Source organism: Equus asinus, chromosome 21 (genome assembly GCF_041296235.1).
Source record: "Equus asinus isolate D_3611 breed Donkey chromosome 21, EquAss-T2T_v2, whole genome shotgun sequence".
Classification (NCBI taxonomy): Eukaryota; Metazoa; Chordata; class Mammalia; order Perissodactyla; family Equidae; genus Equus; species Equus asinus.
This window is the reverse complement of record NC_091810.1, coordinates 84,657,385-84,683,949: the sequence shown is the minus strand read 5'-3', so window position 1 is coordinate 84,683,949 and position 26,565 is coordinate 84,657,385. Positions and strand designations below refer to the sequence as shown.

General features: G+C 48.2%; 1 protein-coding gene across 8 annotated transcripts; it reads left to right on the top strand.

Annotated features, from left to right (window-relative positions):
• Window positions 1-335: 335 nt before the first annotated feature.
• Window positions 336-26,565, top strand: NME9 (NME/NM23 family member 9). Of its 8 annotated transcripts, none has more exons than XM_070493391.1 (12): window positions 336-448; window positions 900-933; window positions 6,321-6,378; window positions 11,197-11,300; window positions 13,612-13,683; window positions 15,363-15,449; window positions 16,866-16,941; window positions 19,334-19,416; window positions 21,525-21,617; window positions 22,580-22,734; window positions 24,165-24,301; window positions 26,198-26,431. In XM_070493391.1, exons 2-12 carry the CDS (start codon window positions 904-906, stop codon window positions 26,248-26,250), a joined length of 948 nt encoding a protein of 315 aa, XP_070349492.1. In that variant the 5' UTR covers window positions 336-448; window positions 900-903; the 3' UTR covers window positions 26,251-26,431. The 8 variants fall into 8 exon arrangements, 6 of the variants coding, with proteins under 6 accessions (XP_070349492.1, XP_044610688.2, XP_044610691.1 ...); XR_011496596.1 differs by having other exon boundaries at window positions 337-448; window positions 15,363-15,479; window positions 24,165-25,972; window positions 26,198-26,500; XR_011496597.1 differs by having other exon boundaries at window positions 337-448; window positions 15,363-15,479; window positions 24,165-25,668; window positions 26,198-26,398.

Below are 26,565 nucleotides of genomic sequence, written 5' to 3'. Positions count from 1 at the left end.
TCCACTTGACTTTCATCTCTAAATTTTCAATGTGAATTTTGTATTCTTTATCTTAAAGAGAACGCTTCAGATCCCTCAAAACCTGCACCTACCGCTGCTCGACATGCATTAAGTAACGGTAGAAAAGGTGCACGCCAGCCCGGCGGTGCAGGAGAGGCTCAGGGATTCCGGGATGCAGCTGCATAGTACATGGATGCACCGGGTCTTTGCTTGCTGGGTCCAAATCCCCCAGACACTGACAAACGCTTCAGCCAATGAGAGCGTTCCTACCGTCCAATTCTGACTTAAGGGGCGGGACTCCCTCCTGCCTTACTGCCTTGTCTAGAGTGGGCGTGGCTTACGTGTACGTTTGTTTATCACCTGGCCAATTTGGTGCGGCCCTGTGTTGCCATGACGACCGTGGCTAGGTCACTGCAGACTCGGTTGGAAACTCTCACAGCGCGTTGAGGTCCGTGTACCTGTCGAGAGATCGTTCACGGTGGTTCAGCTTCCCGGGAATACACTGGAACAGTAGGGATAGCAGGGTTCTGTGGCCTTTTTCCGCCCTAATTCCTCGGCGGGCGCTCCGATGCCTGCCGGGCTGCGTCGCCTGGAGCCCCCACTCGGGCCTCTGCGCGCGCCCCTTGGCTGGCTCTGGGGCGAGGAAGGGGCTTCGCAAATCTGCAGAAAACCCGCCCCCCCGAGCCGCAAGCCCCCGGGCTGCGGGCTCGGCCTCCCTCGTGGGGTGTTCGTTTTCCACCTGTGCGTTTATTTTCTGCCACTTATAAGCACCTTAAAGGGACGAGGGGCTTTGTCTGGAGGAAGCTCTTGGCTTGCTGATCCACGCAGCGGTTTGCCTCGAGGCTGCGGCCGGGGAAGGGCCTGAGCCCGCGGTAACAGTGCTTCTGTCTTCTTTGCAGAGCCATGGGCAGCAAGAAGGAAATTGCCTTGCAGGTAAGCCTCTAGGGGCGCTTGCTTCCTGCACTTGGTTGGGGTTGGGGACGAGCAGGATGGTGTGGAGGGGGAAGTGCAGTATGAAAGTGATATTGTTTGCCAGCAGTCTATTACAGCCAGTGTTCTCAAACTTGAATATGGTACCTTCCGTCTTAAAGGAAAAAAACTTATCTTGGACCCCTAGTGATGACAAATTTTTTGTGCACTTAAATATAAACAAACATAAAATTGGGTGTAAGCTCTTTATGGTTAGAGTACTTATGTAATGGTAAAACCCAAACATGCGTTAAAAGAAAATAAAACTACAAAACCGAGAAAATATGAATCAATATAATTCGATGTGACTTTTTTGTTGAAATATAATTGCCACTTGCTGTGGGAATCTGATATAGGTTCTTTTGAGTCTGGGCACACGTCTGTAGCTGAGTGCTCTCCAGAGATCCAGTTCTCCTACCACTGCTGTCATCAATCATTCGCTTATTCAAAGTAGATTTTGATATTTTATGTGCTGCACATTCGTTATATGGAGTGCTTTACTTACTTTGCGCCTGGGACAAGTGAATCCATAAGCCAGTGTCTCTGCTCTTTTTTTCTTGGTCCTGGACAATAATTAGTGGGTGATTCTACAGTGATGGTAAACATGCAGGCATAGCTGGAACTGGGAGGGAGGGCTTCGTCATCAGGAGATCATCTGATGATCTGTAATATGGGTACATTTTAAAGCAAACCTTAAAACGTCTCCTACTCAACTTGGCCCATCAGGATAAATGCCAGGCTACAGGCACCGCCTGGAGACTAGAGAGCAGCAGCAGTCCTGAGCCACCTGATTCCTTTCATTGTTCTCGTGGCACCAGGAATTTGCATGTGAATTTCAAAACACTAGTGATTTAAAAAAGGGAGAAAGCAATGTCTGTCTAAGGATTACGTTTACTGGGAGGGGGTTGGCGGGGGAGGGAAGAGCTTTGAATTGGAAGTCAGAAGACCTTATGTAGTTCTTGACTCTTCTCTCAGCCAACTCTGGGACTTTGTATACGTCATGTAAACTCTCTGGGCTATAGCTTGTCCATCTGTAGACAAGCATTGATGTTCTAGCAGTCCAGAGTTATGAAACTTCATGTGTCTATATTCTGTCCGTAAATAAATTCTAAGAACCCGGTCCTAACACTTACTGCCATGTGAACGAGTTCTTCAACCTCTCGGACCCTCCACACCCTTTATGAAAACAGGAGGGATGTTACATAACCTGCAGAGTTGTGGCAAGAGACTCCTTTAGACACTTCTAGGATGGTCTGAATGCTGTCTGTGGTGGCTCTAAGATTTTTGCCCCATATGATTATCTTTTTGTGTGTCTATGCCCAAATCTCCTTTGGGGGTAATAACATTTTTTAGCAATTTTTTTTAAATGTATATTCCCCAGAGCCCTGAGTTCAATGCGGTACTCAAAGTAAGTGCTCCCATTTGCTGAGGGAGGAGGCAGTGGTGTGCACGGAGACGTCTGTGTGGGCACTGCCTCTCCACCAGGTCAGCTCCTTAAAAGCAGTGCTCAAGGGTCTGCCAAGCCAGGAACTCTGTCCTCTCTCTGGGTAAGACTATTTAGGATTCCTTTTGTGACTGAGATGGAAATCGCAGGACATTAAGAGACAGCCTGGTTGAAAGTGCCAGAGGGGCTGGCCCGGTAGCTAGTAGTTGAGTTCCTGGGCTCTGCTTCAGCGGCCCAGGGTTCACATGTTTGGATCCCAGGCATGGACCTACACACGGCTCATCAAGCCATGCCGTGGTGGCATCCCACATAAAATAGAGGAAGATTGCCACAGATATTAGCTCAGTGACAATCTTCCTTAAGCAAAAAGGAAGATTGGCAACGGATGTTAGCTGAGGGCCAATCCTCACACACACACAATTGCCACACATTCCCCATTCATTCCCTACAATGTAGGGCTTGGTGAAGTCCAGCTATTTCCCGTTCTGTTCTGCTCCCGCCCTGCTCCTCCGAGTGAGATTCTTCCACTGCCCACAGAGTCCTGGCCCCACTGCCGATGTGGCTCCCTCCACGACAGGGGTGCACTGCGGAGAGTTGCCACTGGCTGACAGCTGAGCCTCTGAGACTGACTATTATGAGAGAGAGGCTGGGGGTGGGGGTTCTTCTGAATCCTCTGTCGCTTTCCTCAGGACCATAGTTATGGGCCCAGGATGACATCAGTCCAGCTCTCTTACCTCATTTAAGGCATCAAGAAGAAGGCTTTTCTGTTTTTTATCCTTTTTTATCCTTTGAAACAAAAAAGTATGGAAGCATGATTTCCTTGAAAGATGGATCTTTAATAAAGGATTTGCGGATGTTACATGTTTCCAGCCCTTTTAAAGGGACAAAGACCTTAACACACCTGTACTAAGAATGAGCGGTAATTGTCATGGTCTTTTAATTTATATAGTTTCAAGGTAGCTCCTCACAAAACGTATTAATTACAAAGGGAAGAGGAACAATTTCACAGTGTAGAAGCCTGACACCACCTTAATCAAGTGATCAAAGTGAACATCATCCGTAATGGGGCAGATCGAAACTGTGTCACCTGACAAGATGCAGTGAGAAGAACATTCTTCCACTTCTCTGACACTCCAACCAGTTCCAACCAATCCAATCAGTTCCAACCAATTACAACCAATCCAACCAGTTCTAACCAATTCCAGCTAGTTCCAACCAATCCAACAAGTTCCAAACAATTTCAACCAATCCAATCAATTCCAACCAATCCAACCAGTTCTAACCAATTCCAACCAGTTCCATCCAATCCAACCAATTCCATTCAATCCAACCAATCCCAACCAATCCAACCAGTTCCAACCAATCCAACCAGTTCCAAACTATTCCAACCAATCCAACCAATTCCAACCAATCCAACTACTTCCAACCAATTACAACCAATCCAACCAGTTCCAACCAATCCAACCAGTTCCAACCAATCCAACCAGTTCTAACCAATTCCAGCCAGTTCCAATCAATCCAACCAATTCCATTCAATCCAACCAGGTCTAATCAATCCAAAGATGCACAGCCTGAATCTAATCAGGAGGAAACATCAAACACACCCAAACTGAGGGACATTCTACCCTCTTGTAGTCTTCAAAAGTGTCAAAGTCATGAAAATCAAAGAAAGACTGAAAAACTGTTCCAGATGGAAGAGACCAAAGAGACTTGACAAATCAATTCAGCATCTGGTTCTGATTAGATCCTGTGCTATTCAGGACATTACTGGGGTGACTGGTAAAACTTGAATGGGGTCTGAGTATGAGAGAGTCATAATGCATCGTGTTTATTTCCTGATTTCAATGGTTGTATCACGGTTATGTGGGATAATGTATTCAGAGATAATAGGATATCAGGTTTGTCATTTACCTTCAAATAATTCAAGCAAAGGTTCTTTATACTGTACTTGCAAATTTTCTGTAAGTTTGAAATTGTTTCAAACTAAAAACGTTATACAAAAATATACATTATTAATAATGTACTATGTATGATATGATATATATATCTCTCCTTGAATTTCATTTATGACATAAACCAGAATATTTCTTAAGTAAGAGAAAAATGTGAAGAGATGGCAATAAATTCAACTGTTAATTATTTCTGATGTGGATGTTTGGATATATTTAACAAAAGATGTGCCAAAAGTATACACTGAAAACTACAAAACATTGCTGAGAAAATTAAGGAAGATTTAATAAATGATGAGAAACATGTTCCTGAACTGGAAGATTTCAGTTTTGTCCCAAATTGTTCCATAGATTCAATGCAGTCCCAATTAAAATCTGTGCAGGAGTTTTTGCAGAAATTGACAAGCTGGTTCTAAAATGTATATGGTAATGCAAAGGACCTAGAAAAGCCAAAACAATCTTGAAAAAGAAGAATAAATATGGAAACCTGACACTGCCTGAGTCCAAGACTTATTATAAAGCTATAGTAATCAAAATAGTGTGGTACTGACAAAAGAACAGACTAAATAGGTCAATGAGATAGAATAGAGTCCAGAATAAACCCATACTATTCCGTCAGTTGGCTTTCAATAAAGATGCCAAAGCAATTTAATGGTAAAATAAATCTTTTCAACAAAGTTTGCAGAAACAACGGTATCACTTCATGGAAAAAAAAATTAACCCCAATCCTTCCCTCACAATATAGACAAAAATTAATTTCAGATGACTTGCAGGCTTAAATTAAATTAAAGCACATGAAATAGTGCTCAGCACCACTAGTGATCAGGGAAATGAAATTAAAGCCACAATGAGATACCATTATGTTACCATCAGTGTGACTAAAATTTAAAAGACTGACATCACTAAGTTTTGGTGAGAACCTGGAGCAACCACAACTCTTATGCTTTGCTGATGGAAGTTTAAAATGGTACAACCACTTTAGGAAAAGTGGTGGCTGTTTCTTATGAAATTGAACAGACATTTACCCTGTGTCTGAGCGGTTCCACTCCCAGATATTGACTTACTGAAGACAAATGAAAACATGAATAGAAGAGGATTTAACAAGAATGTTCATAAGTCTTTATTTATAGCCCCAAACTGGAAGTAACCCAAATATCTATCAAGCAGATTATGATATCGTCATATAGTGGAACATGCTCAGGAATAAAAATGGACAAGCTACTGACACACGACTACAAAGAGGAGTCCCAGAAGTACGCTGACTGAAGGAAGCCGGCACAAAATAATACATGTTGTATTGTTTCATTTGTAGGAAGTTTTAGAACAGACAAAACGAATCTATCGTGACAGAAAGCAGATCGGTGTTTACCTGGGGTGAGGGGTGGGGAAGGACTGAGAGGAGACACGGTAGAATGTTCTGGGGTGATGGAAGTGTTCTGTAGTGTAATAGGGGTATGTATGCTTTTGTCAAAACTCAAAGAACTGTAACACTTTAATTCTGTGTATTTCACTGGACATAAATTATATCTCAATAAAACATAAAAAGACAAAAAAGAAAAAGTGAATGAATACCTCTCTGTACATACATATAGGTAAATGTCAAAACAATGTTGAGTGAAAACACAAATTGCAAAAAGTTATCTATTGTATGATATTATTGATGTACATTTTATGGACACGAAACAACTTTATATATTGGTTTTGGACAAGTAATAAGTAAAACATTATTTTTTTAAATGACAGATTTTCTTAGGATAGTGGTTATTCCTGAGGATGGAGGCAGGAAGAGAGAGAAGGAGAAAACAAGATCGGGGAAGGAGGCCAGCTTAGGCTGTGTCTGTAACTATTTCATGGAGAAGGAGAGAGAGACAGAGGGAGAGAGATCTGGAGCAAATACATCAACTCGTCTCCCCGTCAGTGCCCTGGGTCATACAGTGTTTGTTTCTCTTTGATGTTAGGTCAACATCAGCACCCAGGAGCTTTGGGAGGAAATGCTCAGTTCCAAAGGATTAACTGGTAATTTAAGATAATTTTTTAGATCCTTCTTTTGCAAAATTGCTAAATGATGTCTTGAACCCTGAAGAGAAAAGCTGCAGTGAGCACCATTTTCCTATATCCTTGAGTTTCATAAGTAAGGAACCAGGTGATTTCTTTGTGTGTGTGTGCACGCATGTGTATACATACATACATACATATATATATCTGGCTTGAACATGTTCATAGTTCAGTTCAGGCACCTGGTCAGTACTGCTGGATAACAGGGTTTCCTTGTTTCAGAGCTGACTGTCTTACTCAGGGGTTGTTTGCTGTTAAGGAACAGAAACCTCTCCTAATGGCCTGAGGCATGAGAGGGGAAGCAGTGGAAGGAATTCAGGGATCTCTTGGAACACAGGGGCTGGTAGGAGAGCCAGGCATCCGAAGGGCCCGGAACCAGGGGCTGCACAGTCATTAGGAAACAGCACAGCCACTGTCCCTGGGCCCCCTCGTCTCTATCCTCCTTGTATCAGTTATCTATTGCTGGGCAACAATTTACCCTGAAACTTAGTGGTTTGAAATGACACCCATTTACTATCCCCCAGTTTCTGTGGGTCCGGAATCCAGGTGTTGCTTAGCTGGGCGCCTCTGGCTCAGGGTCTCTCACCAGGCTGCAGTTTAAGAGTCACACAGCGGGAGCCGACCCCTTGGCTGAGTTGTTAAGTCCACACGCTCCGCAGCGGTGGCCCAGGGTTTGCTGGTTCGGATCCTGGGCGCGGACATGGCACTGCTCATCAGGCCATGTTGAGGCGGCGTCCCACGTGACACAACTAGAAGGACATGCAACTAAGATATACAACTATGTACCAGGGGGATTTGAGGAGATAAAGCAGGAAAAAAAAAAAAGTTTGGCAACAGTTGTCAGCTCAGGTGCCGGTCTTTAAAAAAAAAAGAAAAAGAGTCACACAGGGAATGTCAAGGCTCAACTAGACTCAGATTTGCTCCCAAGCTCGGTGTTGTGGCTTTGGCAGATCTTAGAACATCACTTCCAAGTTCATTCATGTGGCTATTGACAGGACTCAGGTCCTTGCCAGCTGTTGGCCAGAGACATCAATTCCTCCATAAGGTTTTACAACATGGTAACTTTCTTCCCTCAGAGCAGGCCAAGAGGGAAGGCGGGAGAGAAAGAGAGAGAGAGACAGAGAGGAAAGTCATAGTCTTTTGTAACATAATTTCAAGAGTGACATCTTTTGCCCTATTCTATTAGAAGCCGTCACTAGGTCCAGCCTGCGCTCCAGTGCAGGGGATCACACAAAGGCATAAATCCCAGGAGACTGCTCCACCTTAGAGGCTGCCTACCACCCCCGCTCCTCCACTATTCCTATCTCTTTGTCTACTCTAGATATCTTTGGGCTGTTTCTCTCTGTGTCTGCTCACGTCTTCTCTCTATAAATACACCTGCTCCGTCAGCTTGTGTTTGCTCTTCTCTCTCTCCGCCACCCACCTCACCAAAGGACTTCAGCATTCAAACCCCTGTCCCCCTTCCCTCTCTCATGGCTCAGTTTGTCTTTCCAGCCCCTTCACCCTCTGTTCCCTGAGGTGTGTCCTGAGCTCCAAACTGTTTCCTAACATGCCACAAGTTCTCCTTCTTCACTTTTATCCATGTTGTTCCTACCACCTGGAATATCATGGCCCCATCACACCCTGTACTTCCTCACTCCCAGGCCCTGCTCCAAAGCAGCCTTCTTGCGTGAAGTCTTTCCTGAACCTCTGTGTCGTCACCTCCCCCGGGGGTCTCTAGGGCATTTGGGGTGGGACTCTGTCTCAACGCCCCTAGCAGACACCCAGCTTGGTGGGACCCCTGCGTGGGTGAGCACCCTCATGGCTTTCCCCATAGACTGTCAACACAGGGGCGTTGTCTTGTTCATCTCGTCTGGAGCAGACTTGTCCGGGCCTGGCTGCTAGTTAAATGTGGTTGCCTTGACCCCGTAGCATAGTGAGGAGTTGCCACCCTCTACTACTTGAGGGATTACAAAGCCTTTTTGACGGTGCCAGGTCATAACTCTTCTGTCCATGTGTCTTGTCTGTGCAACTAGAACATGCCTTCAGGGCAAAACCACCATGACTTCTATTTCTTTACCACCAGTAAGAAAACTACCACCTCATCTCTTTTTGAGAATCTGCCTGTGTTCCGGGCACCTGATGTGATCCTGGCGAGCGTGTCGCAAGTGTCGACTCTGTCAAACCCTGCTCTAAGCCGTGCAAGGGAACTGTGTTGACTGAAGGCAGCAGGGGCCCATCTGCCCCTTCTCGTCAGGCAGTCTCGAGGAAGACATGCTCCTCCTTCTTTCTGGAGCCAGCAGAAATTTGCTTCCCAAGTCAACCACCATCTTGGAAGTCTTGCCTTCTTCTGGCTCATTTTCATCTGCCTTCAAACATGCAGAAGTCTACTCAGGGTTACATACACACACACACACACACACACACACACCCCTGCACAGGTTTTTGTATTCCCTGCCATTCTTCTCCTTCAGGTGTCTTTTCTATTTTGCTTTCTGTCTTTCAGAGTCAAACTTTTCGGAGTCCTCTCCAGTCCCCAGCCCCCAGCCCCCCATAACCTTGTGAAGTGTACCTTTGTCCCCGCCACTCCATGGGGCACCAGGGAGTGCAAAAGGAATGGGAAGCTCATACAAATGACTGGGCTGAACTACCAAGTCAAATCCTGCGTAGAGATTGGTAGCTAATTGGGCCCCCAATTTTTTCTCACTGGGGCTTGAACCTGCTCTCCTTGGTGGGCCTGGATATAGGGTCCTCTTAGTCTTCAAGGACTTTTTCCTTACTTGACCCAAATGCCTTTCTCCCTCAGCGGTGAAGCTGCTGTCCTTAGAGAAGCCCAGAGCTTTATCCTCCGTCTGATGCTAAGGCCCCAGTCCCTCTCTCCTGCCCCTGCTGGGGTCTGGTTGCCTTTGAGACCACTTGCCTTAGATTCTCCGGTTGGTACTGGAGACCCAGCGTGTCTAGAGTCTAGTTCACTTCTCTCCCTCCCCAAACGCTCTCTCCCTGCCCCACCCAGTTCTCTCTGCCAGGCTCCAAGGTGGAGTCCTTTTCACACCCACTCGACTTTCCTCCCCAGTTCTCTCCACTTCCTTTTCAAAGTCTCATGGATTCCCCTGTTCCTCCCCTCCCATCGACACTGCCACCCCCGTGTCTGGCTTCCTTATCCCTCCCACACCCAGCTCAGCTCACTTTCTTTCTGCAAAACTATGCTGCCTGGCTGAACTAACCAAGACTGCTGAATCTGTGCATCCAGCTTCTTTCCTGGGGGAGTTGAAAGAGCATGGGGCTTCAGACAAACCTGGGTTCACACTTGGTTCTGCTGCTTGAGAATTTTATTTTTTTACCTTGGGTTGCTCACTCCACCTCTTTGAACTTCAGCTCCCTCGTCTCTCTGGTAGGATAATGATGCCCATCTCACGGGGTTTTCTGAGAGAAAAGCAAAGCGCAGATGCCCTCTTGCAGCTTAATAAATATCACCTCCCTCTCCTCTCTACACCTTGCTGAGGGTCCTCATCGCCTAGTAAATCAGGATGCAACTCCTTAAACCCACATTCCATACTCTTCCACTGATCTCTGCCACCTCTTCCCACAGCCCATCCCCAGGCAGGTGTGAGCCCGCAGGCAGCCCCTGGACGCCCCAGGCTGTGCCTGCACGTGCTTCCCACCACAGCCTCCCTTTCTGCCCATCCAAGCGTGGCATTTTCCAAAAGGCCCAGTGTAAGTCGCCCCTCCACTAGGAAGCCTTCCTCCCCTGATTAGTACAGTACAGTGTTCATACGGTGCTGCCAGAGTCTGTTAATTTGAATAATGCTAATTTATGTCGTGTTTTACTAATAGTTCTCCCGTGATGTGAAAATCTTAAAATGTGAATCTTCAAAAAGTAAAATCACAAATTGCATGCTATTAAAATTGGCAGGCCTGAGAGTTTATAAACAATGTCTACACTACCTCCCCATGACGCCGATACCACGCCACTCCCGCTGCCGAACAGAAGGCCACCTGTGTGGATGAGGCAGGAACTCTGAGGGCTGAGGTCTTTTTGAAGACATCCTTCCTCTAAAATGTGACCTCTGGGACATCACAATCTAGCACTTGCTGCATCTTCGTGATGGGGCCAGGCGGGTCCTGCGTGGATCTGTGCACAGGTGCCGGCCCAGCTTGCTCACAGGCCTCATGGTCTAGTGCAGTCCCACGAGAGGCTTCCCTCCCCGAGCCCTGGCACGCTCCACAGACTGGGGCCAAAGAAGAAAAAGCTACCCCAGTTCCCACCTAGGTCTCTATCGGGTCCACTTTCCAGGAGAGCAATGTCAATTTCGTAAAGTGAATAAAACTCTCCTTTACCCAAAGCAAGTGGGTTTTAATTTGTCAGGGAAAAGGTCAAAGCTGTGTTTATTATCAAGGTAGCTAAGAGTTGACTGTACGCTGGCAGGTCACATACAGAGACTTCTTCCTTTTAGAATAGATAGTTTCAGTCCAATTCAAATACTTATTGAGGGCCGCTCTGTGCTAGGTCTGCCCTGAATGTGCCTGACAATTCCTTAAGGTAAAGCATCCATGTTAAGAAAATGATTTTCCACCATACTGACTGAATTATGTTTATAATTCAGAACGCTGAGCTCATAACAATGAGGGAGAGCTGGGTTTCCATGCTCGCTGTACTCTGAGGGGATAATAAAGCCCTTTAAGCAGTAAGCGCCCCTGCAGACAGATGTCCTCTGGAGGGGTCAGAATGGCCAGGGATAAGTTCCACCGGCCATGGACGGCGCCGGTGCCCACTGAACGGTGCGCTTCTTGTCCACGCAGTGGTCGACGTCTATCAAGGCTGGTGCGGCCCCTGCAAACCCGTGGTGAGCCTCTTCCGGAAGATGAGGATTGAGGTTGGCCTGGACCTGCTGCATTTTGCATTAGTAAGATCCTCTCTTAGCAGCGTGTCACATGACATTGTAAAAAAATTAAGAATTTAAAAATAGGAAGAGGAAGTGCAAGCTGCCTTTACCAGATCATTGAAAGGGCACCAGTTGTGGATTTTGGGGTGGCTATCAGTCATGATGCTTTATAATTTCTCCAGAGATGCAGATTCTGGCCCCACCGCCACCTCCCTGACAGTGTGGGCTTGGGCAGTCTCCTGATGCCGTGCGCGGGGAAGGGATCCGTGTCACCCTAGAGGGGATGCTCCTTCGTGGCTCGTGAACACTGTGAACTCTGAAGTGTCACTTTCAGAGCCCAGGGTTTCAAGATTTCTATCCTTGCTCCATAAAGGAGAACTTTTAGCAAAGATTTCCTTGGATTAATGTATGGAAATGGGAATAAATTCCAGAGAAGTGGGCAAGAGACACTCGATATGCTGCATGGGTCTGAGGGTCACAGACAGTGAACGTGGGAAATACACCATACACTGATTTCTTGAAGTTTGCCTTCAAGGACTCTGCACTTCCTCCCTCGGGAGTCGGTGCTGACGCTTCTGTAGAGTGTGGAGGAAGCGCCCAGATGGGGACACGCTGTGTCCGTGTTCAGAATGGGGTTCACCAGACACACACCTCACACCTTCCACCTCTGTCGTTGCCAGTCCGGCAGCGGGAGGAGGCTGGACAGCGGAGCTCCCTCGTTTCGGAGCAGGAGCTGGGAGGGGAGCAAGAGAAACCTCATTTCCTCCTGATTTTAGTCTTCAAAAAAGTACACTGTCAACAATTTTTACCAATATGTTGACAGGACAATTGTTAAGATTCTGTTGAAAAGACATTAGGAGCAGCATGAGGGCAAGCTGGGGCTTCGCCTGGTAGGGCAGTCACTGTGTGTGTGGTGTGTGTACAGTGTAGTGTGTGTGTGGTATGTGTGTGGTGTGTGGTGTGTGTGTGTGTGGTATGTGTGTGTGTGTGGTATGTGTGTGTGTGTGGTATGTGTGTGTGTGGTGTGTGTGTGTGTGATGTAGTGTGTGTGTGTGTGTGTGTGTGGATGTAGTGTGTGTGTGGTGTGTGTGTGGTGTGTGTACAGTGTAGTGTGTGTGTGGTATGTGTGTGGTGTGTGGTGTGTGTGTGTGTGGTGTGTGTGTGGTATGTGTGTGTGTGTGATGTAGTGTGTGTGTGTGTGTGTGTGTGGATGTAGTGTGTGTGTGGTGTGTGTGTGGTGTGTGTACAGTGTAGTGTGTGTGTGGTATGTGTGTGGTGTGTGGTGTGTGTGTGTGTGGTGTGTGTGTGGTATGTGTGTGTGTGTGATGTAGTGTGTGTGTGTGTGTGTGTGTGGATGTAGTGTGTGTGTGGTGTGTGTACAGTGTAGTGTGTGTGTGGTGTGTGTGTGGTGTGTGTACAGTGTAGTGTGTGTGTGGTATGTGTGTGGTGTGTGGTGTGTGTGTGTGTGGTGTGTGTGTGTGGTATGTGTGTGTGTGTGGTATGTGTGTGTGTGGTGTGTGTGTGTGTGATGTAGTGTGTGTGTGTGTGTGTGTGTGTGGATGTAGTGTGTGTGTGGTGTGTGTACAGTGTAGTGTGTGTGTGGTGTGTGTGTGGTGTGTGGTGTGTGTGGTGTGGTGTGTGTGTGTGTGTGGTGTGTGTGGTGTGTGTACAGTGTAGTGTGTGTGTGGTATGTGTGTGGTGTGTGGTGTGTGTGGTGTGGTGTGTGTGTGTGTGTGGTGTGTGTGGTGTGGTGTGTGTGTGTGTGATGTAGTGTGTGTGTGGTGTGTGTGTGGTGTGTGTACAGTGTGGTGTGTGTGTGGTATGTGTGTGTGTGTGTGGTGTGTGTGTGTGTGATGTAGTGTGTGTGTGGTGTGTGTGTGGTGTGGTGTGTGTGTGTGGTATGTGTGTGATGTAGTGTGTGTGTGGTGTGTGTGTGTGTGTGATGTAGTGTGTGTGTGGTATGTGTGTGTGTGTGTGGTGTGTGTGTGTGTGATGTAGTGTGTGTGTGGTGTGTGTGTGGTGTGGTGTGTGTGTGTGGTATGTGTGTGATGTAGTGTGTGTGTGGTGTGTGTGTGTGTGTGGTGTGTGTGTGGTGTGTGTGTGTGTGGTATGTGTGTGGTGTGGTGTGTGTGTGTGTGATGTAGTGTGTGTGTGTGTGTGTGGTATGTGTGTGGTGTGTGTGTGTGTGTGTGTGTGGATGTAGTGTGTGTGTGGTGTGTGTACAGTGTAGTGTGTGTGTGGTGTGTGTGGATTGTCCTGTGCGGTTCATCCCCCCTCATGCCCCCACAGGCCCGCTGTGCCCAGGGTCCTGCTGACAGCTTGTCTTCTTCAGGCGGAGGCAGACTGTCTTGATGTCCTCGAAAGGTACCGCGGGCGGTGTGAGCCGACCTTTCTGTTTTATGCAGTAAGTACATTGTCAGAAGCAGAACTATGCGATGGTTGCACATGGTTAGAGCTCAGGTAGACACGTCTCGCTGGATCAGTCCTCTCTGGGAGTCACCATGAGGCCTCACCGGCCCACACAAGTGATGCTGTTGTTTTATTGCTTTGGCTAAAGACAGATGTCCTTAAGTCATGGTAAGGCAGGGCCCTGACTGGGATGGTGGCCTGCGGGCAGTGCTCGCTGGAGGGGAGCAGGGAGACACAGCTTCTGCCACTCACTCTGGGCTCCAGCAGCCTTCCTGACCGGCGGGAGCCACTCACATGCTCCTTCGGGCTTATGCGCGCTCTTGCCTGAGGTTTCCCTCTCAGAGCAGTTTCCAGATTTCCATCCTCTGCCCCGTGGAGGGGAACTTCCAACAAACGTGAATGCTCCTTTATGGGGTAGACAGGCTGTGCATTCACCTTTATTTAATCATAAAATGTGATGATGTGTTTACAGAAAGTCAGAAATGAGAGGGACTATTGATGAAAGCCAAGTGGTTCAGTGCTTTGAAAAGATAATTTCGATGTCTTGGGTGTGACATCCACTGGCACAGCCCTTAAGGTCCACTGTCTCACACCTGGCTTCCTAGGTTTAGGTCAACTGCCAGGCCCTGAAGGCAACGAATCGCTGTGCAAACCCTAACTGGTCCAGCCCCTCATCTACGGTCGGGGAACCAGGGTCTAGCCGCCCAGGCCAGAGTTTAGTTTGGAAACCGTCGGGCCCCTGCCCTCAGCACTGCAAGTAAAACACTTGGAACTCATGGTGAAACATTATTTGGGCTCTGGGCTGTTAGCAGGGAGACTGAAGTTAGAGGACGAAACATGGTGGGGGAGGGAGGGAGAAGTGGGGAGGAGCCGAGATGAAAGTGCGCCCGGCCAGACCGAGCTGGGAGCTGAGCTGCAGGAATGGGATCATCACCACAGTGGTTTGCTTGCTGGAGCCCGTAGCAATGAAAGCATAAATTGTCGTCGGCGTGTGGGAGCATGGGCCGAGCCAGCAGGCTCCATCGCATCCCTCCCGCTATGGGGGTCCACTGCAGCACGGGATGGCAATGGAGGAGGACCCACTCTATGTGAGCTGCTGGGAGAATATGCATTGAGAAGGTTAAAGCAGAAACTTAGGTCACCCCGAACACCACCTCCACCGTGAAGCCTTCCCTGACCACCCCAGATGGAGCTGATTCTTGCCCCGATTCAAGTATCCCTATTAAAGCAATGGTCTTATTCCATTGGAATTGTTTCCCTGACATGACCACCTCTCTCCCCACTCACTCCCCATTCATTGAAGGTGGTGAGCAATTAGGTCTTTTCATGTTTGGTGTTCATATTCTGTGCCTCTGTCTGGGTGCTTGGTGTCGGAAGTGCTCGATAGACATCTGTTGAGTGACTAAGCCCTTTATCGGCCACACTTAGTCCCTCACAACCTAGCGTGTGCTGTTCCTCCCTTAACTGGTTCCCAATGCCTTGGAGGAAATTTTGAAAGGAGGGGCATGGGATAGAAGGCAGAGAAGTGGCTGGAGGCTGTGGGCCTGGGGTGATGGCCTTGACCTTGGGCACACTCCTAAACAAAGCCCTTGAACACTCTCGTGTCTCTTGAGAGAGAGTAATGTCACGAAGAGGGGTCGGTGGTTTGCCCAGTACATTGATGCCGTGTTCTAGGGAGGAGAACTGGTGGCCGTGGTTCGCGGCGCAAACGCCCCCCTGCTGCAGAGAACCATCCTGGACCAGCTGGAGGCCGAAAAGAAGGTGCTGGCTGAAGGCAGAGAACGGAGGGTGGTAAGGAGGTCACTTCTGCAAGCAGCAAACCCACGAGGGTCCCCTCCGCTTGCCCCACCCTTTTTCTGGCACCGTCGGTGGGAAGTGTGGTTAAATGCCCACCCCTGCATTGCACCCCACTGAGGCCTGGGAGGAGGGCGCCTGCTGACCATGACAAGTTTGCCCTTTGAAGCTTCTTTTAAGAAGTCGTCTCCTTCCTCCAGAGTATGTTAACTTCTTTTATCCATTTCCTTTTCATCCCCCCTTTCAACTCAACAGGCGTTTTTGGAACCCTGACAATGAATTCCGAAATGGAAACACAGTTCTGAATCAAGTAGTGGGAAGGAGGCGTCAGCCTCAGGGTGACATCTCTCCTGGGTCACCTCTCATTCCTGACGGTTCTACTTATGGATCCCAGAGGGTTCATTTCTTTCGTTTAGAAATTAAGCTCTGTCATTACCAGGAGCAATCGGATCAGCATAGCTTGTGATTTTGATAAATTCTTTCCATGATCACACAGACTGCAAGTTTTTCACAAATAATTGGCTGCCTTTGGATATGGACACACCGTAGGTAGAGAGAGGTACTTCCTGGTTCTCTGAGCATCTGCCAGATGAGCCTTAACATTGTTCAAAGTTCATTGTTCAAGTTTGAAACGTTCCAAATAGTAAACCCTATTTTTATAGAATGGATTAGAATGAAATCATATATTTCCCCCAGAAAACTGGCAATTTTCCCCCCAAAAAGAAAATCACAAATGCTTTTGCCTTCTCCAGGGAGCATCATCTCTCTCTTCACTACCTCCCTGCGCTGGGTAGCCAGTTGCTTCTATGTATTTCAGCTCCTCCTCTGTGTTCTTGCCAACTCTCTATCACATTCTTCTCTTTCCTTAGTTTTGACTTGATGTTTGTGAAAACAGGCAGAATCTAAACCTTCAGATCAGCACGGATTTCCGTGTCTTCAAATGCTCTCACCCCACTGTCATCTGACTACTAACAAGGGTCTTGTAAAGTTTCCAAGACTGATAATCTTTCTTTTTTGAGGAAGATTAGCCCTGAGCTAACATCTGCCACCAATCCTCCTCTTTTTGCTGAGGAAGACTGGCCCTGAGCTAACATTCATGCCCATCTTCCTCTACTTTATATGTGGGGTGCCTGCCACAACATGGCGTGCCAAGCGGTGCCATGTCCGCACCCGGGATCCAAACTGGTGAACCCTGGACCGCCGAAGCGGAAGGTGTGAACTTAACCGCTCCCCTACTGGGCCGGCCCCAAGACTGATAATCTTGACGCTTTTTTTTCCTCTGTATTTTGGACCTTTATGTTTTTGGTTTCTGCAGGTTTTGGAAGGTCTTTGTGGTAATTTTAATTAGCTAACTACTTTCTGTTCATGACCAATCTGCACTAGATTAAAGATGAGGCTCTTTCTGATGAAGATGAACATTCTTCTCATGAAAAGGACGATGGTGAAGATGAGGATGTGGGTGAGTACACAACCAACAAGGAAGGGAAAAGGGCAAAGCAGACTCAGATTTGATGGGTTTTCCAAAAAATATGTGAGTAATCAGTTTATTGAACAATCTGAACTCTGGGAAGATTAATCATAAAAGGTTTTGTCCCCAATCACCTGACTTCAAACACACTGTGTCAGTTCTCCCTTCTGCCCCTTAATGGCATCTTGGGCACCGTTCACAGCCTTCTGATCATGTTCAGACATAACCAGTGTGGCTTTCATGGCAATTACCGGGCATCAGGAGAAGCTCCATTCAATAAAGTGGAGGGTAGTGGCACTAATAATGTAGAGTCATGATGCTGGTGTTTCCTTAGACCTTATTTGAGCTGACAGCTCAAGTTTCTGTTTTCACCTTTTTTCTGAAGTGTCAGAAAGTCAGCTGTACTGAACACCTCCCTCCGACAGCCCTGCGCCCTCGTCCCGGGAGTCCCGAGCATCCCTCAACCCTGGGCGTCACAGTTCTTCCTGAAGCTTTAATAGGAGGAGAACAGCTTTATCTGACAGTGCGCAGAGACGCCGGAAGTCAGAAGGGCCCTTGCTGGGAAGGTGCTCTTGATGGTGGCTGAGACACCAGGGATAACCAGGGTTAAGTTCAGGAACGGAGCTGGAAAGAGAAGGAAGATTTTTATTATTGCACGAAGTAGAAAGGCTGTTTATTGGAGAGTGGATGAGGACTGTTAGAGTTGGATTCTAACAAGGAAAGAGGCTCAGTTTAGAGAGCAAGGAAACGTCAACTGTGAAAAGAAATCAGTGATTGGGCTTCTGCAGGAAACAACTTTTGCCTCCTTTTTGGGTTATCTCCTCTTTCTTCCCTCCCAATTATTCCCTCTCAAATCAAGTCTCTCCATCTAGAAAACATCACAAAGCCTGCCCTGCCCTTAGCCTTTCTCTCCTGCACAGCCGAGCTTCCTGAACTTCGTCCACACTCGTGGGGCCACCCCTTCCCTTTGAATCCTGTCCCCACCTGCCGTGTCTGGCCTCTGTGCCCGCTCCTCCCTGAGCAGGTGCTCATGGGGGCACCAGAGACCTTCTTGGTGCCAAATCCACTAGGCAACTAGGCAGGTTCCAGTCGTATCCTGTGGCATCTTTCGGTGGACTTGGATGGTGTTCACAACGTCTCCCTTCTCAAACCCTCTTCTCTTTTGGTTTCGGAGACCTCACGACCTTTCTCGTTTTCCTTCTACATCTCTGGCCTCTCCTCAGCCTCCCCTCCATTGCCTTCTTTTCTTTTGCTCTTCTTTCAAGCTGGAGTTCTCTGGGCCCCTGCTCTGGCCTCTTCTCTTCTCCCTCCACATCTGTAGGTGATCTCATTAACTGGTCAGTTTATAACAGAATTTATTGTGAGTCTCTTTAAAGTCTAAGTGTACATGGGATGTTAGAAACAGTACTCACAGAAAAATGAACAGGTTTGTTGCTGAAAATGTTTCACATCTTTGCAGTACACGTTTTGAGATTTTTAGAGTAAGAAGCCCTCCTTAAATGCAGACATTGTCATATTTTATTGCAACCCAATAGATGTAAAAGCTGCGAACGGGAAAATAGGGGAATACAGAGTCAATGGAGAGTGCAGGTAGCGCCCCAAGGCCAAGTTCGTCCAAGCAGGACCACACCAGGCATGGCCTCCTGGGCTGGACACAGGGCTCTACAGCTTCCGCTGGCCTGAGCAGTGGCAGCTCCCTTAACACCACTGCTAACGGGACCTGTGGACACTGGCCAATCAGTGCACTGGTCAGTGGGCTATGACTGGTGCCTTGGCTCCAAATAACGAGCTGGCCAGTCCGGTCTTCCCTCAGGAGAATCTGCACTGAGACCTGGAAGATGGAAGCTGCAGTTTGTTGTAGGTGGTGGCATTGGAAAGTTGTGGGGACTCAGGGCCTGGCCAGCCATTCTTGGCCACACGCCAGGAAAGTTAAAAAGCAGCATTGGTAAAGGAGCCAGTGCCGTGAGAGAACACAGTAGACCGTGGGCAGAGGCCAAGAATCACAAGAGTGTGACAGGAAGGGACAATAGTGGCCAGGCCTGCACTGCCTCTGCTCCAGCTCTCCCCCATCCAGGCGACTCTTTCAGTTGCTTCCGGGTTTCTGCTCCTGAGTAGTCTCTGATCTTCTCCCCAGCCCCCATCCCTCTCCTCAGCCCCTTCCTCCCAGGTTTATGTCCCCTGCATGTCAACGTCCCTTGCAGCCAGGTTGAGGTTGAGGTCTGGAGGCAGACCGGGGCATCCACTAGAGTCCAGGTCTGCAGGGGCACAGCCGGGAGGCCAGGCGAGGGAACCCCGGGAGCCGTGTGCAGAGGCTGCCTGGTCCCTGCGGGTGGCCTACCGAGAGCCTCAGAGACGCTGACAGCACTGCCCTCACTGACTGCAGTTTCAGCAGAGAAGACCTGCACCTTGGCCATCATTAAACCGGATGCGGTGGTCCACGGCAAGACCGATGAGATTATTATGAAGGTAAGAGAGACCACACTTACCCTGCAGACTGTCCTCATGTCTTCCCGGTGGGAAAACAGGCGTGGGGGCTCATGCAGCAGTGTCCTAGTGGGAAAAGAAGGCTTCTAAGGACCTTTAGCCAAAATTCCATTTAAGTAACTTAAAAATTTTAAATCTAATTGGGAAAGATACCATGAGGATCAGGGTCGCCACAGCTTTTAATGTTGCCTTTTTTTTTTTTTACTTTTTACTTTTTATTAAGATTATGATCGTTTACAACCTTGTGAAATTTCAGTTGTACGTTATCGTCAGTCATGTTGTAGGTACACCACTTCACCTTTGTGCCCACCTCCCCACCCCCGCTTTCCCCTGGTAACCACCAATCAGTTCTCTTTGTCTATATGTTTAACTTCCACCTATGAGTGGAGTCATACAGAGTTCGTCTTTCTCTATCTGGCTTATTTCACTTAACATAATACCCTCAAGGTCCATCCACGTTGTTGTGAATGGGATGATTTTATTCTTTTTTATGGCTGAGTAGTATTCCATTGTATATATATACCATGCCTTCTTTATCCAGTCATCAGTTGATGGGCACTTAGTCGCTTCCACGTCTTGGCTATTATAAATAATGCTGCAATGAACATAGGGGTGCATGGGACTTTTGGAGTTGCTGATTTCAAGTTCTTTGGATAAATACCCAGTATTGGGCTGGCTGGGTCATATGGTATTTCTATTCTTAATTTTTTGAGAAATCTCCATACTGTTTTCCATAGTGGCTGCACCAGTTTGCATTCCCACTGTGTATGAGGGTTCCTTTTTCTCCACAACCTCTCTAACACTTGTCACTTTTTATCTTGTTTATTTTTGCCATTCTAACAGGTGTAAGGTGATATCTTAGTGTAGTTTTGATGATTTCCCTGATGATTAGTGATGATGAGCATCTTTTCATGTGTCTATTGGCCATCCATATATCTTCTTTGGAGAGATGTCTATTCATGTCCCCTGCCCATTTTTTGATCAGGTTGTTTGATTTTTTGTTGTTGAGTTGTGTGACTTCTTTATGTATTGTGGAGATTAACCCTTGCCAGATATATAACTTGTAAATATTTTTTCCCAATTAGTGGGTTGTTTTCTTGTTTCAATCCTGTTTTCCCTTGCCTTGAAGAAGCTCTTTAGTCTGTTGAAGTCCCATTTGTTTATTCTTTCTATTGTTTCCCTTGTCTGAGAAGACAGGGTGTCAGAAAAGATCCTTTTGATACTGATGTCAAAGAGTGTACTGCCTATATTTTCTTCTAGAAGCCTTATGGTTTCAGGTCTAATCTTTATGTCTTTGATCCATTTTGAGTTTATTTTTGTGAACGGTGAAAAAGAATGGTCAATTTTCATTCTTTTACATGTGGCTGTCCAGTTTTCCCAGCACCATTTGTTGAAGAGACTTTCTTTTCTCCATTGTAGGCCCTCAGCTCCTTTGTCGAAGATTAGCTGTCCATAGATGTGTGGTTTTATTTCTGGGCTTTCAATTCTGTTCCATTGATCTGTGCACCTGTTTTTGTACCAGTACCATGCTGTTTTGATTACTGTAGCTTTGTAGTACATTATGAAGTCAGGGATTGTGATGCCTCCAGCTGTGTTCTTTTTTCTCAGGATTGCTTTAGAAATTCGGGGTCTTTTGTTGCCCCTATGAATTTTAAGATTCTTTGTTCTATTTCTGTAAAGAATGTCATTGGGATTCTGATTGGGATAGTGTTGAATCTGTAGATTGCTTTAGGTAGAACGGACATTTTAACTATGTTTATTCTTCCAATCCATGTGCATGGAATGTCTTTCCATCTCTTTATGTCGTCATCAATTTCTTTCAGGAAAGTCTTGTAGTTTTCATTGTATAAGTCTTTCACTTCCTTGGTTAAATTTACGCCAAGGTATTTTATTTTTTTGTTGCAATTGTGAATGGGATTGTGTTCTTGAGATCTTTTTCTGTTAGTTCGTTGTTAGAGTATAGAAATGCTACTGATTTATATGTGTTGATTTAATGTTGCCTTTTCCTTTATCGTTTATTTTTCAACTAAATTAAATGTAAATTTGGGGTTGATTTACCCTTTCAAAATATGCATATATATATTTTACAGATCCAGGAAGCCGGCTTCGACATTTTAACAGATGAAGAGAGAACCTTGACAGAGGCAGAAATGCGACTTTTCTATGACCGCAGAGCTGGAGAGGTCCGCTCGTCTGCTTCCACATGTCCAACACACTCTCCTTTCTTTCTCTTTCTCTAACATCATGCTTACAGATTGACATTAGTTTGGGAGAAAATAGAATATGATGGAGAAGAAGGATGTGAACAGCAAGTGGGCTGTGAGTTTGCTCTCAGCATAATGGTTGCAAGGAAGAGATTGTGACTCTAACTTAAGTAATGAAACAAGGAATTTATTGGTGCTCCATAACTTCCAGAATTGAAGGAAGAGAGCTGAAGGAGTTGAAAAGAAGGTCTTGGGGAGAAGAAGAACTAAGACAGGTGCAGGGATCTAGGAGCAAAACCTCAAGGCCAGTCACTTGAGGTGCTGCTGTTGGATAAGTCAGATTCAACCACCCACCATTGCTTCTGCTAATGACTCACCTGCTCAGGAGGGAGGGTCTAGTTGACCGAGCTTGGGTCAGAGCCCCACGTCTCAGGGGAGGTGTGTGCGGCGAGGTTGGGGGGTGACAGGCATCGTGGTGTCAGGCAGACCAGGACCAAGTGAACTGGGGAAGGGCTGCTCCCCAAAGGGAAAGCAGTGCTGCTACGGGAAGAAGGGGGAAGGGTTGCCAGGCTCTGCAAAAATGAAGTCTCAGCTCCATCCCACGCCGTGGTTGTCCAGCATCTGCATGATTGCCATGCATGTTGTCTTTTAGATGCCCCACCTAATTTATTATAATCTCACATTCAGTCCCAAACGAGTCACCTCCAAGTCTCATCTTCCTGCCTTTAATTTATATCTGGGTTCTCCGGGTGTGGTTGGGCACCCTCCCCGCCCCTCTACCCTGGGGCCCTCCATGGCATCCCTGGGCCCTCCACGGGCATGCTGGCTGGTGGCAAGACTGCCTACTGTCCCCCTTCCATCCTGTGGGGGGATGGGCCCGCTGACCCTCTGCAGGCCCCACGGCCCCTGCCCTGCGTCACTGTTTTCCCTCCCTGTGCTAGGAGGCATTTGAGAAACTGGTACATCACATGTGCAGTGGACCAAGCCACCTCCTGATCCTCACCAGGACTGAGGGTGTCGAGGACGTGGTTACTGCCTGGCGAACCCTCATGGGGCCCTGTGACCCTGAGGTGGCAAGGAGGGAGCAGCCTGACAGGTGATGTCGCAACTGTGGTCCTTTCATCCATCTCAAAACCTGCACCCAGGGAAGCTGAGAGCCCCGCTCGATGTTCAGCCCAGAATCATGGGTAACACAGAGGCTCTCTGATGGTCATAAAGCCCCTCTTCGTTATATATTTGGAGAGACTCTGACCTGTTTGTTACGTATTTGAGGAGGCCCTGCCATGCTCACCCTGTGATCCAGTCCCCAGCCATTCACTGAGTGCCTCTTGTCATCTGCCTCTTTGCTGCCTCCTCCCCCTCCGCCCTCTTCTGAAGGCTGCTGCTGGATCCAGTCCTCACTGCTCTTTCTGCAGCCAGAGGGGCCCATAGTGTGGTCCAGGAAATGCAGATTCCGGAGCCCCACCCAGGCCTGCCAAGTCAGAGACGCAGGGAGGGACCTAGGATCTGCACTGTAGACTTGTTGCCCACCCCCCACCCCCAGCCCCAGGGTGTCCTGAGGCCCCCTAGGGTCTGAGCACCCTGTTCTGCACCCCACCCTAGGCTACAGTGGTCTGCTCCCTGGCCCTGTGCATATTTAGTCTGGCCCCGCCAATGCCAAACCCACTGTGTGTTGCCTTTGAAGCCGACAGAGTCCAGCCAACAGGAAAGAAATTAGCAAGAGACTAAGTAACTGCAGTTGTACCTGTAGTTGTAAGGGGCCGGGAACATTCGTGAATGAGGCAGCCTGGGCAGTGAAAGGCAGCCCGGGGTTCAGATCTTAGGCTGGCGCATACTCAGGCAAGTCCCTTCTCTGGGCCTCTGTTCTAGTCTGTAAAGAGGCGATATGAGCACCTGTGATAGGAGGCGTAGAGTGTCACGGTTAAGAACACAGACTTCAGGATCTCTCTTCTCTCTTACTGACTGCGTGGCCCTGGGCCGTGCTTTAATCTCTCTGAGCCTCAGAGTCCTCATCTGAAAAATGGCTACTACAATAGGGCCTGCCTCCGCCGCTGATGAGAGGGTTAGAAGAGTATATATATGTTGAAGCACTTACGACAGTGCTTGACATGCGGGGAGCCCTAGCACCATTCGTATTATCTTGTGGGGATCCTGGGGGATTAACTATGCAAACCTGTGCCAAGCCCCTGGCAGGGTGCCGGCCCCTGATAGTGACATCCACCAAGGGCAGCCCCTGGGCCTATGCTGTGCCTCACGCATATTTAAACTGGGGGTCAGGATGGAGGCTCCCTCACAGGGCTGTGGCACACACGAAGCCCCAGGACACGTGCCCAGAACACTGCCATGACAGACGAGACGTCAACCACGGTCCTCCTTGCTGTGGTTCTTGGCTTTTTCAGCAGAGAGAAAGCCAGTTCACAGAAATGCAGGGTGCTGAACGGTAGCTGGGGACCATGTTGCCAGAGAGAAAAACATTTCTTTTCAAATGAAACAACCGTTTCTTGTACATTTTGCTAATGTTCCCAGTCTCCGCGCTCGGTATGGCACAGAAATGCCCTTCAATGCGGTCCATGGAAGCCAGGACAGAGAAGACGCCAGCCGAGAACTGGCACTGCTCTTCCCCGGTTTTAAGTTTTCAGATGAAGTGCCAGAAGCCCCTCGGGGTAAGTCACCAAGGCGGACTGGCCTTCATGAAACCTGCAGGGAGTGAGCAGGGCTGACAATTACTCTGTGGTGACCCCGTCTTCAGATGAGTGAGGTCCTGTTTGGGAGACGGGCTCTTACATACCTGTAGCTGCAGTCCTCATCTGTTCTGTGTTTTTATAGACTAAGTGCTGCTTTTTAATATCGCCATTACATTTTTTGCTCCATTCTTACTCTGGAGCCGTATTTTCGTTGCAAAGTTACTTTGCATTTTCCTGTGGAAACCACTGGGAAATGTAACTAACTTTCTGGAAGCCTACTTCGAAGCCATTCGGAGGCCAGATCTCACCCCTCACTTCCTCTGCGCTCTGTGTGCCCCACACTAAGCCCTTGGTGGGGATGCTGAGAAGCGGAGGGACACAGAAGGGGTCTCTGCCGGAGCTTGCTGTGACTCTCGGATCAGCCCTCACAGTTTGGGAAAAGCGTGCTGGGTCCAGGCTCCAAATCTGGGTAAGACACCCTGGGCGGCCAGCGCGCGTGACTTACCCTGTTTCCCAAATGGGAGAACCAGGCCTCGGCCGGCTGCTCCTGCCGCCAGCCGCGGCGTCGGCTTGGAGCCTGAGGTGAGGTGGAGGGGCCAGGGCTGAACATCCTGGGAAGAGCAAAGGATGTGACGGTGGGATTCTTGGGCGAAGGCTGCGTGCAGATCTGAAATGGTCATGACCCAGGTGTACCTAAATGTTTAGGTTTGAAGCAGTATGTTTACCCAAATGTTTGATATCTTCATGGTCTCCTCCAGATTGGAATGCGGCCACTAAGAGCAGGGACGGGAGGGCGGGCCGACCCGCGCTGGCCCACTGCCAGCTGAGGGCCAAGCTGAGAGCGCGCTGTGGTTCAGGGAGTTGAGAAATCAGGGAGTGTGGCTCTCTGTGGGTCAGAGACCCAAGTTTACACAGCCGAGTGTGTGCTGTGGTCGTTCAAAGCCATTCCCCCGCCGGGATGGACTCTCACTCTGGTCATGGTGGCATTGCTAGGGCCAGCTTTCCTCTGGGGACCTGCCCTCAGAGAGAGCCCACGATGCATGTCCTATGTGTGCAGGGCCATGGGCCGTCTTCGTCCTTTTGGAGTGACTGGAAAGGAGGAGGTTTAACTCAGGGCCGCATCTGGGGGAGAGGAGGGCAGAGCAGCTGGGGAATACGCCCGGTACTGGCGAGAGTGTAGGGACATCTGAGCCTGACTTTTTGGCCTCAGGTGATAATGAGCAAAGAGGACAATTCCAGATGCGTCTGAGCCCAGACCACATCCCGGGAATAAGTCACAGCCTCCTGCGGGCATGAACTTGCAGCAGCCTCGGTGGGATTGCTGATGCTCTGCCCATTTGTTTGAGGTGCCGTGTCTTCTCAGTTGTCAGGAGCAGAGTGTGTGTTCAATGTACCCGGCACTTTTCCTGCTAAGGGGCAGGGGTCAGGGCACTGGAGAGACACAACCCTGGGTTTGAATCCTGGCTCCACTCTTTACCAGCCCAATAGCCTGGGGAAAGTTACTTACCTTCTTTGGGCCTCAGTTCCCTCATCTGTGAAATGGAGATAAGGATAGACCCGTTACAGCCCATAGTAATCATCTTCCTCCAGGGCTGTTGTGAAGATGGGAGGAGAGGGAGGAGAGGTTCTCAGCCCGGTGCCTGGCGCTTAGTAAGTGCTCCACAAATGTTGCCCTTCTCCTCATTCTTTCATTCCTGGTCCCTGATACGCGTACTAGGACCTCTCTTTGCTGTCCCTTCCGCCCTGACCCCTCACTTCATCATCTGTGAAGTAGTTAGATGCCCTTTTCCTGTTTCTTTGTGGATGGTGTGTGGGACAGAGGACTGGGACGGGGCTGTGTTTCAGAAATCCTACAGAACATCTGTCATCCCACAGGCCACGGGGCCGAAGGAGCGAGTGGTGGGCCCCACGAGGCTCAGGTGCCCTGAGCATGTGGATGGACAAGGCCGTGACTGAGGTGGGGCCCGAGATGAAGTGCCAGTGCACAGAAGGAAACCTCCAGAACCAGAACTTATTCTTTGAGCACTGATACTTTTTTGGTTTATCTTTCATGAACAATAAAAATAACAGTGTGTACTTTCCTGACTTATTAAACAGTACATAGAGCATATACTAACACTTTTTTTTTTTTTTTCTATCTCTGGGATTTTACAAAATAAATGGACATCAGTTATTGTCCTCCGCTGTGATACGATGTCATCCCAGGTCAGTGTTGCCCCAAGAATAAATCTACTTTATGAGTT